At 40.4% G+C, this 11340-nt stretch overlaps 2 protein-coding genes across 2 annotated transcripts; one reads left to right on the forward strand and one right to left on the reverse strand.

The window, feature by feature from the left end:
* Window positions 1-48: 48 nt before the first annotated feature.
* bud23 (BUD23 rRNA methyltransferase and ribosome maturation factor) lies at window positions 49-6229 on the reverse strand. The gene is made up of 12 exons (XM_085243511.1): window positions 6067-6229; window positions 5721-5758; window positions 4752-4847; window positions 4055-4137; window positions 2874-2970; window positions 2687-2783; window positions 2559-2609; window positions 2360-2445; window positions 2109-2154; window positions 1961-2022; window positions 1164-1253; window positions 49-976 (listed from the first exon to the last, which is right to left on the reverse strand). Exons 1-12 carry the CDS (start codon window positions 6112-6114, stop codon window positions 922-924), a joined length of 849 nt encoding a protein of 282 aa, XP_085099637.1. The 5' UTR covers window positions 6115-6229; the 3' UTR covers window positions 49-921.
* Window positions 6230-7432: 1203 nt separating this feature from the next.
* On the forward strand, window positions 7433-11197 carry dnajc30b (DnaJ (Hsp40) homolog, subfamily C, member 30b). Its single transcript, XM_085243512.1, has one exon. The coding sequence runs from the start codon at window positions 7451-7453 to the stop codon at window positions 8549-8551; it is 1101 nt and encodes a 366-aa protein (XP_085099638.1). The 5' UTR covers window positions 7433-7450; the 3' UTR covers window positions 8552-11197.
* The last annotated feature ends 143 nt before the right edge of the window (window positions 11198-11340 follow it).

Consider the following 11340-nt stretch of genomic DNA (forward strand, 5'->3'; position numbering starts at 1 on the left):
CTCTTGAATTAGATGCCTTCCTATGCTTGAATGATTCATAGGTCAGCATTTAAAAAAAAACAAAAAAAAACAAAACATTCCTCTGAAAGTGGTCAGATAAAAAGGGCTGGACTCAAAAAGCTAAACAAAAGCAAAGAAATGCCAAGTGTCCAAAAAACCCCCAAAAGACCAACAGAAAGTCTGGAGAACAGAAGACCACTTCAAAACCTCAAGAAAGTCTGGCTCCTTGGAAGCGAAATATGCAACAATGAGGGGTGACTTAAAACTTGTGCACAAAAATTAATTTTTTCTTAGCTGCAAGAAACAATAATTTTCCTCCATTACAAATGAGGCTAGTTCAGTTTCTCCCTTGTAAACGCAGCTCCTGAAGTTTATTTCTTTTTAACCTGATTAACTACCATTTTTTTCATTATTAAGTCATTTTTATAATCATAGCTCCCTAATAAAGGCAAATTCATTTTGTGGCTCTTTCTTTAATTTCTTTTATGAGCTAAAAATAAATAATTAAACAACCTCAATACATTTTTTGTTTAGTTTTAATTGAGAAAACATAGCAGATAATACAATAAACCACAAAGATATGGCCACTTATAAAATTGCTTTGATTTATTTATACTGTTTTGCTTTTTCTTCGCTGTGGTTTTTGCCACCAGCTGTGAGTACACACACATTTGTTCATGTACTTCCAGCCAAACTGAACATTGTGAGTGCAATCTCACCGCTTTTAGCGAGGAACACTCGACTAAATATAAAAACGACTGGCTGTAATTGCATTTTGCTCTTGCATCACATCCACTTGAATTAAAGGGCTGAAAAATAAATCAGAGTCCAAACACTCTGCAGTTCCAGAGGTGGTTCCGTGTGTGTGTGTGTGTGTGAGACAGAGGAGGGCTAATGAAGGCGCAGCTGCATGAGTCAGAGCTAGAAATGAGGTCTTCGCTTACGTCCAGTGTATTTAGTGTCGGCTCGAACCTCCCTGCAGGTTAACAAACACACAGCAGAGACAGAGAAGCCAGTTAAGGTGCATTATAAAATACAGGCAATAAAAGGTAAAATCCAGTTAAAGCTAAACTAAGTACATTACGACATTCAGAGCTTTAAGCTCGGCATAATGAATTCAATTTTTCGTCCTCTAAGAGTTGAAAATACACTCATGCACACACCGTCCCTGTCTCCTCCTCCTCTCCTTCTTTTCCAGGATCCAGTCTCGTCCCTTCTTCAGCGATTTTCCCTTCATGTTTCTGAAACGACATCTTTACAGCGACAAATGAATATTAATACTTAGCATTAGATGCAAAACATCTCACATATCCAGTCACTTGAGTCTTACTCTGTAAAAGGGAGGAAAACCTGCCTGACAGGGTTTTAAGTCAAGCAGGACAACGACCCTTTCTGTCATTTCTTTTGGTCTTTTGGCTTCATAAAGGCAGGTAAGACTGAACCTGCACTCATCAAAGCTGAGACCAGCTCACTATCCTATTGCAAAGTAATAAATGGGATGATTTATACGGCTGCGTTATCACAAATCATAAGCAAATCACCAATTATCCTGATGAGAATAAATTACAGCTGTAGCAAACAGTCCCCGACATCATTCATCTTTACTGATCATATTGTTTGCTGCAGAAAAAAAAGAGCTGTAGCAAATCCTTTGAAAGCTACTACCACACAGACGGGAAATAAAAAAAAAAAGTAAGGTTGTTAAAATCCCATACATTCTTTCCTTCGGCAGTCAACAATGAACAATCAGCAGAAAAACACATTAGAAAACACTCAAGTGGCCTCGGGCTGAAACACATTGCATATGTCTACATGAAACACAAACACACAAAAAGCTGTAAAAACACCAGAGATTGAAATAAACTGAATTAACAGCTGTTATGTCAACCCATGCAAACAGCTTTATGAAACAGTCTAATTGCTCAGGGTTGGCAGCATCGCCTGCAGTGGACGTCTTTACCTTTGTCCTGAGTACTGAACCTGGTTTGGAACAGCTTTGTCTGACGTTTCTGATCCCAGTCCCTGAAATACAGGAAAAAGACATTAACATGATCATCATCTGGCTCAAACAAAAGGCAGCAACCCACAACATCCACAGCTTTTCTTACTTTGGGAAGAACTCCTGCTACGCCGGCAAACAGACACAGGAAGAACCTGGAGATCAACAGGAAGCGTGTGTGTAAGAAAATGTAAACCAGCCAAACAGCTCCAATATGTAATCATACATCATGCAGCCAAGTCCCCCCTGTTCTAATTAGCCCTGTGTTGTGAGCACCCTGCTACCAATTTCACAGCCTATTAGGAAGGAATCAGTTGCAGACGTCAAAATAAAAAGGAGCCACTTCCAGTAAATACTGACTTTTTTGCTTTTGCACTGTTGGGGTAATCCACCACCATGCCTCCACTGAAACCTGCCTTCATGGCCTGTGTTGTTATCAGCTCGAGCTTTGGAGAGAAAAGAGGAAGGTGGTAAGTGAGTGAAGAGAAACCTTCAGGCTGTTCCTCTGCTGACACAGAGCCTTCATGGAAACACAAAGAGGGTTTTTTCCCCCTTTTACCTGTTCTGAGTTCTCAGGATAAAGCTGAAAGACTGCACGTGAGCCTCTTGACTGAAAGAGCAAAAAGAGGTTATAAAATGTTTTCATCAAAAATAAGCTTCCTGGATATTTGAGTGATAAAATCTTACCAGACATGAGTACAGAGTGCTAAAGAAGGTGTAGAGTCTCTTTGGAGGACTGTGCGTCCTTTTGTCTGCATTACAAAGCCACTGCAGGGCAGAGATACTGAAACAGGAAAAGAGTTTTTTAAAGGGGTCATAAATCATTCAAAATTCCCAGGAAGAGCCTGACTTATAAGCATCCTTTGTTCTTTACCTGACGCAACCATCAAAGGTACCAGGTCTGAACGGCATCCCGTGGCCCATGTCTCCCAGTACGAGGTCTCCTTCCACCTCTCTGTCCAGTGCAACATCTGTCACACAGAAGAGAATTACATTTGTTTAGAGTTTATGTATTTCTTGTGGTGACATAAATGCACAAAAAACAACCAACTGTAACCGCATATTGGATCTGTTATCATGCTTAAAATACATTTTAGGCTTAAATTTCATTAGCCAATCACATGGCAGCAACTCGATGTATTTAGGCATGTAGACCTGGTCAAGAAGATCAGCTGAAGTTCACTAAGCATTAGAATTGGGACGAAAGGTGATTTACGTGACTTGAATTAAGCATTTTTGTTGATGTTATCAGGGCTGGTGTGAGTATTCGGATTTTCCCCGAACAACCACCTCTAATGTTTGCGAAGAAAGGTCGGAAAAATAAAATATCCAATAAGGAGCAGTTCAGAGTTAAAACATCCTGTTGAGGACAGAGGAGAATGGCTTGACTGCTTGGACTTGATAGAAAAGCAACAGTAAATCAAGAGTATTTTGAAACGCACAAAGGTCTGAGCTGTAGCAGATGGGCTACACCAGCAGACCACCACACCTGGTGCCATACCTGTCTGCTAAGAACAGAAAACTGAGGCTAAAATGTACATAAGCTCACCACAACTGGATTTAAGAAACATTGCCTGGTGATGATGAGTCTCAATTTCTGCTGCAGCACTTGGATGGCACGGTCAGAATTTGACCTAAATGACATTAAAGTGTGGATCCCTCCTGCCTTGTATTTACAGTTTAGACTGCTCGTGGTGTATTGTGGCGGGATATATGATTTTGCACACTCTGAGCATTTTATACTCTAGTTTTATGACTACCTATAAGTGTGTGAATGTATTGGATGTCCTGAAGCTAACAATGTCTTCCTTTAACTCATCTAGTTCCAGTCTGAAGCCAGACTTTAGGAATATTTTTGGAATATAGTCAAGCTTTGGCACTATATGTTGGGAAAAACATTACGTTTTAACACACGGACATCAATAAAACAGGAGGCTGACTGTTCATTCCCTTCAGGGGTGTTAGATTATGTCAGTATTTAGCTGCACATGTACAAATTTTTAATGATATATTCCGTATATCATGAGTGATATAAAGTTTGAGTGTCAAACGAACCCAACATCGCGGTGCTGATGTCGACTCCGACCCAGTAGTGTCCCTCTTCTGACAGGTAATCTCCGCTGAGACCGGAGCCACACCTGAGAGGCACAGACCAGATTGTTTCTCATCACAAATACATCAGCTTACTGTGTCACATAACAATGAGTTATGTTCAAACTAAAACTCATAACAATGACTTTTCTACAACACCAGCAGACATTCTGACTTTTGCCACATTTCAACCTTTAAGTACCACGAAAAAAAATGGTGCTTCAAATAAATCCGGGAGGTACAAAACCCTCCACAGCCAATCATAAATGTTTGCATCCCCCACCTCCCAAGTTTTTAGACTAAAAGCACTGCGCCATCACCTGAGCAAGAGGCTTCTTGGAGGATAAAGATAATATCCCAGAAACTACTGGAAAATGCCCCTTTCTCAAAACTCAGTTTTTCAGGGATCTTCTTAAATGCTTTACTTCTTTTTTCTTTTCTTTTTTTTTATTACTAATAAAGAATTCAATAAGTTTGATTGGAGCTAGTTCTAAACGTGCATTCATTCATGCAACAGTACTGCCAATATGCGTCTACCTGTCAAAGCACTGCTTAGATTACTGATGAGCCTTTCATGTTATTGTTAAGAGTAAATATGTACTACCATGTTACATCTCTAACTTAATGCACTTGCTATAAGTAAATTCAGCCACTCACTCACCCAACATCCAACAAGAAGCAGGGCTGTCCCTCTGGCAGGCTCAAAAGCTCCACAGCTCTCTCTGACATCTGGGTCTGGATCTCAATCATTCGAGAGCTAAGAAGCAACAAAACACAACAAGATTTCAGATCTTTTATATTATTAAAACATTTTTTGGCATATGCTAACTTAATTTTCTCGCTTATGAACACAAAATCAGGCAACTTGCTGCTAACGGACAGGCATAAAACTGTTCTCTATTCTGTTTTACTGTAAATCCGTCTGAATCAGGGGAAAAGGGGGGTAATGACACAGCTATACCCCTTTTTTGAAAGAGGAAGGGTGGTTCATACATGACAGCCACAAACAAAGACTCTTTAAGTTGTTATATGTTTGACCCAAAGGAGTTTTAGGTGTTTGAATCTTTGGTCAGTGTCCCACATCAAAGTAAGTTAGCCAAGGTGGGATGAAAGAGGCTAAACACGGGGCATCTTTAAATTTAGTCAAGAAAATGTATCCTTTCCTGAGGTCTTCAAATTAATTTATACACTGAACAACTGTGCAGTAATGAGCATTCACCCAGAGGTGCAACTAATGAGTTCTCATTATCAACCCACTGTACCTGGTTTGATACAGATTAACGGATTGCTCATTTAGTCCTAAAACCAAACGCTTTCCAGTTAAACATAAAAAAAACCCATCAGTCAAGAAGCCATGAAGGCAGAATAAAAATGGTTTAAATGAAGTGTCTCAATCATATACAGAATGTATATATAAAGTGCAGCGGACAGTAAAGGGGTTGGAATAAAACTACTGAGATTAGATTCTTTATGTTAGAAATGCAACCCTAACAAAAAAATTAAATGAAGCGCACAGTTTAATTATGTCAAAGGACAGAAACACTGAGACACTGGATAAAAAAAAGAGCTGTGTGTTACATATAAACATGTAACGTAGTCACAAACATAGTATCGTTACATCCACACTCACTTTTGGGAGTACTTCTTGGCCTCCTCTTCATTGTAGAACTGCAGAGATTAGAGCACATCAGATTGACAGATCAGTAACACCTCAGTTTACTCCTACAACCCTGCAGCTGCTTCTCTGGTGCTTCAAGCATCATTTAAACCAGACCAACACACAGCTCACCAAATCACATCCTTTGAAAAAAACAAATTACCGACTCATGTTCACTAAACAACCATTTAAACCATGTCTTTAAAGCTGCTTCAGCTGGAGGCCTTTAAAGAGCCATTTATAGATTTAAAATGCTCCTGTAGAAGAAGCACCGGCAGAAAACAAAAGCTAAAAAAAAAGAATAAACCGTCCGACTGACCACATCTGGAGGAGCTGAGTGTTCGGGTCGTCGACAGCTGGACGCCATGCTCGCGTCTACTTGTCAATCGTTATGTTACGGGAGTAATTTTACTTAATAAACAAGCTGCCTGGTAGCAAAAGACTCACACGTGAATTATGTTGACGTCATTCACAAGCGACGGCACGCCTCTTCTTCTTTTGCACCGTTTGGAACGTTGGAGCGCTTTACTGCCACCCTCTGACCTGCCGTGCCGACCACCCTAAGCTTTCTAAAATAAATAAATAAATAAAATAAATGAAAACATATGAAAAGATCATTTTTTATTATCAATATACATTTTTACTTTGATCCTAACATAGTACTATTATCTCAAATTTTGACTTAATTCTCAAAATTAGAAATGCTAGTAAAAAAAAGATTGAAGTCGAACTGGAAGTTCATTTTTTTTAATTAATTGAGAATAGATTGTTAGAAAAAAAACGACTAATACTTTATTGTGAATGTGGTCCCAATACTTATACATTATTTTTCGTAGCAAATTTGCAATACTTACTACTTCAACTTAAAATCTGGATCTTGGATCTTTCGACTTTAATCTAGCACATTCTTTTATTATTGCTGTTGATTTTGAGAGGGCAACATTTTGAGATAAATCTCAAATAATAATATTTGTAGATTAACTGTAATGAAAAAAATCAGATTTAAATCAGATTTATTGCCATATTTTTAATACTATATTTATTACATTATTATAATCACTAATTATAATCATTTTTGGCCCTCCATATCATCACCAACTTACTGTTTATTTTTAATATATCTTTTCATCGTGCTGCATCTTTGTGATATGATTTATTGTCTATTTTTTGCACCTTTATCCAGGTTCTCATTCCTCTTGACTCCAACAAAAACAGGAACTTTATGCAGAAACTAATTCATTCATGAAATCCTCTTATCCGTCTTACTTTGCATCCAGAGAGATAGAAACCCTTTCCTCTATAAAATTCACGTTTAATTAATCACACAGTAACAAAGTTGGAATTATCTTATCAAAGGTTGTGACGCTGTTGCATGGGTAGCTACTCTGTCTTTTACATTACAAAAGAAAATAAAAATAATGTTTTAAGAATGAGAAATTGTCATTTCATTAAAAGAAAAGGACTTAAATTAAATCTCTCTCAAATTTTTTTACATTGTAGAAGATAAAGATAATCAATTGTCCTAATTTCCTTTAATTTTACACGAGAAATAAAGTGTTAATGTTGATCTTTATGTTACTGGTGCTCTGCTAAATGATTGGTCGGTTGTGTTTGACTACTTCCTGTAAACATTGACTCTGATTGGGTCCTCTTTCTCTCACGCGCCGGATGCTGCAGCTGTTTTCCGGCCCCTGCTCGGTAAAATGGCAGAGGTCGGTCAAAGGCTGGGGAACGGAGTTTACCGGCTGTCTGCTCTCAAAACCAGCCAGAGTCGAGCCGTGTGCCCCGGAGGAAGTCCCGGGTGTCTTATAACAAACCATGCCTTCGTTTCCGGTCGGGTTACAGAGAAATCAGTCCAGTCAGCTTCAGAAAGCACAGAAACACTTCTCAGGTCAGAGAAAGTTTCCACAGTGAAGGAAAGCGGGAGTCAGGTGTTGGAGAGTGCGGCTGCCTCCGGTTTCACCGAATTTTTAGAAAACACGGGGAGCCTGCGAGCTCATAAAGCTGCTCTTTTCCTCCAGAAGAAGCTGCTGCTTTGCAGGATGAGACTGTGGACGACAGCAGCTGTCTCCATCCACCCTGACGCCTTCAGGTCCCCCCAACAGCGCCGAGCTCTCTGCACGCTTACCTTCATCTTGGCAGATCCTGGATCAGACAGGCTGGGAAGTGGACACGGTCTGAATCTGCTCCATGACGCCCTGAAGTCAAGTTTCACAGCAGCTAGAAGCTACAGCTGGAGGTCAGAAGACGCTCCTCTGCTGCACAGGAGCAGGACTGCCTATTATGACATCCTCAAAGTGTCTCTCAGTGCCACGCAGTCTCAGATCAAGACGGCTTACTACAAGCAATCCTTCATCTACCACCCTGACAAGAACCCCGGGAGCAAGGAGGCCACCCAGCGCTTCTCTGATATCAGCGAGGCTTACACCGTGCTGGGAAACATCAGCCTGAGGAGGAAGTACGACCGCGGCATCCTGAGCCGGGCAGACATCCAAAATGCAGGCAGACCCTCCAGCAAGGAGGCTTCCAGCAGATCCACGGGCTCCCAACAAAAACCTCAGCAGAGAGCCAGACAGTTCTCCCAACCTGGAGGGAGGCCCATATTTGATTTTGATGCCTTTTATCAGGCTCACTACGGGGAGCAGCTGCAGAGAGAGAAGGACCAGAGAGCCAGGAAGCAGCGGATGGAGGAGGAGCTGAAGAAGCATCATAGCAGGTGGAGGCAGAAGAAAATGATGGAGGTGGCTGTGGTAATGCTGCTGGCCATGGCAGGGCTAATTATTATCAATGTCAACGGGCCTTGAAATAGAAGCGGCAGCCGGAGGCGCTTCTGGGGCTGCACTTTATGACTCTCAGGGTGAGGAGGTGGAGACGGGAAGTGTTTGCACAGTTGCTGACAGCTGAAGAGGTTCAGTTGTTTTCAGGAGTAAACAAACCGTCTCACTCGGATTATTTAAGCTGTTTCAAGCAGCAACTTGTTAGGCTCCGTGTCTGTACTGTATACTGATTGTTTAAAAACATGGGTTCATTTCTCAAGTCTTCGATTGAAAAAAACCAAAAGAGTTCTTGCTTTTTACAGTCATTCCTCCTGTTCATGCTTAGTGATGACAAAAAAAGAGGCCAGGCTTCATTTTAATAGTTCACAGGACATAGAATTGACCTTTAAATCACGCATGATGTGTTTTTATTGTAAGCGATGTTGGACAAAAGCCCCAGTTTTCCCCTTCCAGTCAAAAAACTGAAGCTAAAATGAGCCTTCAGCTGTCCCCATTTCAAAGAGGATGTCCTCTTGAAAGACAGGCTCTTTTGTTGGCAGCTCACCATTTCTATATCTGCCTGAGCTCAGGGTGGAACTGCTTTTCAGGGAAACAAAGAGACTGGGTTTTGAAGGTTTTGAAAGTTCATTTAAGAAGAGGATCACTTAAATCCAACAACCTGTGCCTACGCTAAGTGGAAAATCAGGTTGTGCATTTGTCTGAATGTCCCTTTTTTTTGTATGTATTGGTTCATTGTGAGCACTATGCACACATGGTGTGAACACGTCCTTAATGACCAGTGTAAACATGAGGAATGATTACAGAAAGCAAAACCTGGTTGAGACAGGCAGGGATGCTGTACGACAACAACTGAATGTTTCAGTTTCTCCACGTGTAGAAGGGCGATGGATCGAAGGCAGTGGAAACTGTAAACCACCCCACAGGTTGGGGACTTGAATGTAAGTCAGGGGTGTCAAAGTCATTGTAGTCACCGGCAGCCCATTTTGATCCACAGTCGGACGATTGGAGCGAAACCCGCATTAAACACCACAGTGGACCTGCAAAAGCACAAAACCTTCACATGTAGCTGTTGTAACTAACAAAAGCAACAATAACTTTGACCCATTTTCACTCATGTACAGTGATGTTTGTGGATTTTATGAACAAGTTAAAGATGTCGCTGCTGTCCTGTAGTGTAACGGTTCGTGTTACCAGGGCCCTGCATTTGACACCCCTGATACACTCAGTGTATGGGTGATGTCCTCATTACCTCATTTCATGTTTTTATGTCTTAAGAGGTCAAAGCTCCAACAACACCTGTAGTATTAAGATTACCCTGATGAAGGCAGCAGGCTGGTAAAAATCACAAAGCTGTTCTTTATACTGCAAATGTTGCTGGAGCTTTGACTTCTTTGGACCCTTTTTCTTTTCTGTGCATCTATGAAATAGGTGTAGAAACATGTTGCAAACCATGTACCTGGCATAGACTTGGGTTAGTCTTTCTAGCACCTATACTATTTTCTGTAGTAGCAGGCTGAAGTCAGACAGCTTTTGGTGGTTCAGGTTGATTTCTGTCTATCAAACTTCTGCAAAAGGACGAAGATCATTCAACTTGTCCTTCCTGTATAATGCACAATTCTTTTGGCCTTCCTTATACTCCAGCTCTGTAATGTGGAAAAATCACTTTAGTAAAATTTGAAGATTATGGATTTTTTTTTTTTGTCCCACTGGGGAAAAAAAAGATTTGGTACCAAATATATATTTTTTGCCATACATAAGTCAAAATTTAAAATTACAATCTTGTTACTTATTTTGACTTTTCAGTGGCAAAAACAAGTTTCCATATAAGATTAAGCTGGTATTAGTTGCATTACATACTTGCACCTCCTTCCATGTATTTCAGTGTAAATATGTTTATGTATTGTAAAATTTAAATTTAAAGTCGATTATTATGTGTGAGGAAAGCTCCAGTACGAAAAATACAAAACTGTGCAGTGCATCCCTTTTCTTCCTAACTGATTCAGCATCAGGGCAGAGTCTGTTCCAGCTGCCAGAAGCAGAGGACAACAACACGGAGGGCTAACACAGAGAGACAAGCACTCATATTCACATTCACACCTATGACCAATTTAGAATTACACGTTACTCTAACATGCATGTGTAAAGGGAGAGAACCTATAAAGGTACAGAGATAAAGTCCCCGGCCAAAGAACTCAAACCCTTCTTGTATTCTCGCTGTGAGTTGAAAGCGCTGCAGTTACCTAATAATTACCTGAGCCGAGGATTCAGCCCAGCTTAGAAGCGATTACGTTTTAGTTTCAGAATCAGAATCAGAAAGGGGTTTATTGCCAAATGTTGAGCAGGTTTACAACATTAGGAAATTGCTGCGGTGCCTGAATCCAGATTTCTTTTTCCTTGTGAGATAACTGTATCATGTCCTCATGAATAGAAATTAATAATAAAAAATGCATTATATGATACTGCATTGGTGTTTGCAGGAAAATAATTACTACTTAAATACTATGTGCACAGAGCACCCGTGTTTGTCCCCCCCAATGTTACAAGAGCTGACCTGTAGAGGGCATCTGAGCACAACGAAATGATCACTAGGTTACAGCTGGAGGCCTGACAGGCTCCCAGAGGCTCTTTGTGTGAGTATGAATGCATGCAAGCTGTAACATATTAAAGACATAAAAGCACTACAAATATTGACTCATGTCTTTAACTTGTTGTCTAGCATAAGTCAAACATTTGTAAACTGTGGCTTTTTAAATTGAGATCACTGGCCACCCTGATGAGTCTACGTGGGGAGCATGAAAGTATGGCAGGTCATTTTA

The sequence above is a fragment of the Mchenga conophoros genome, linkage group LG14 (genome assembly GCF_057382185.1).
Source record: "Mchenga conophoros isolate Kocher_MC1m ecotype Shallow Benthic linkage group LG14, M_conophoros_male_GT1.1, whole genome shotgun sequence".
Classification (NCBI taxonomy): Eukaryota; Metazoa; Chordata; class Actinopteri; order Cichliformes; family Cichlidae; genus Mchenga; species Mchenga conophoros.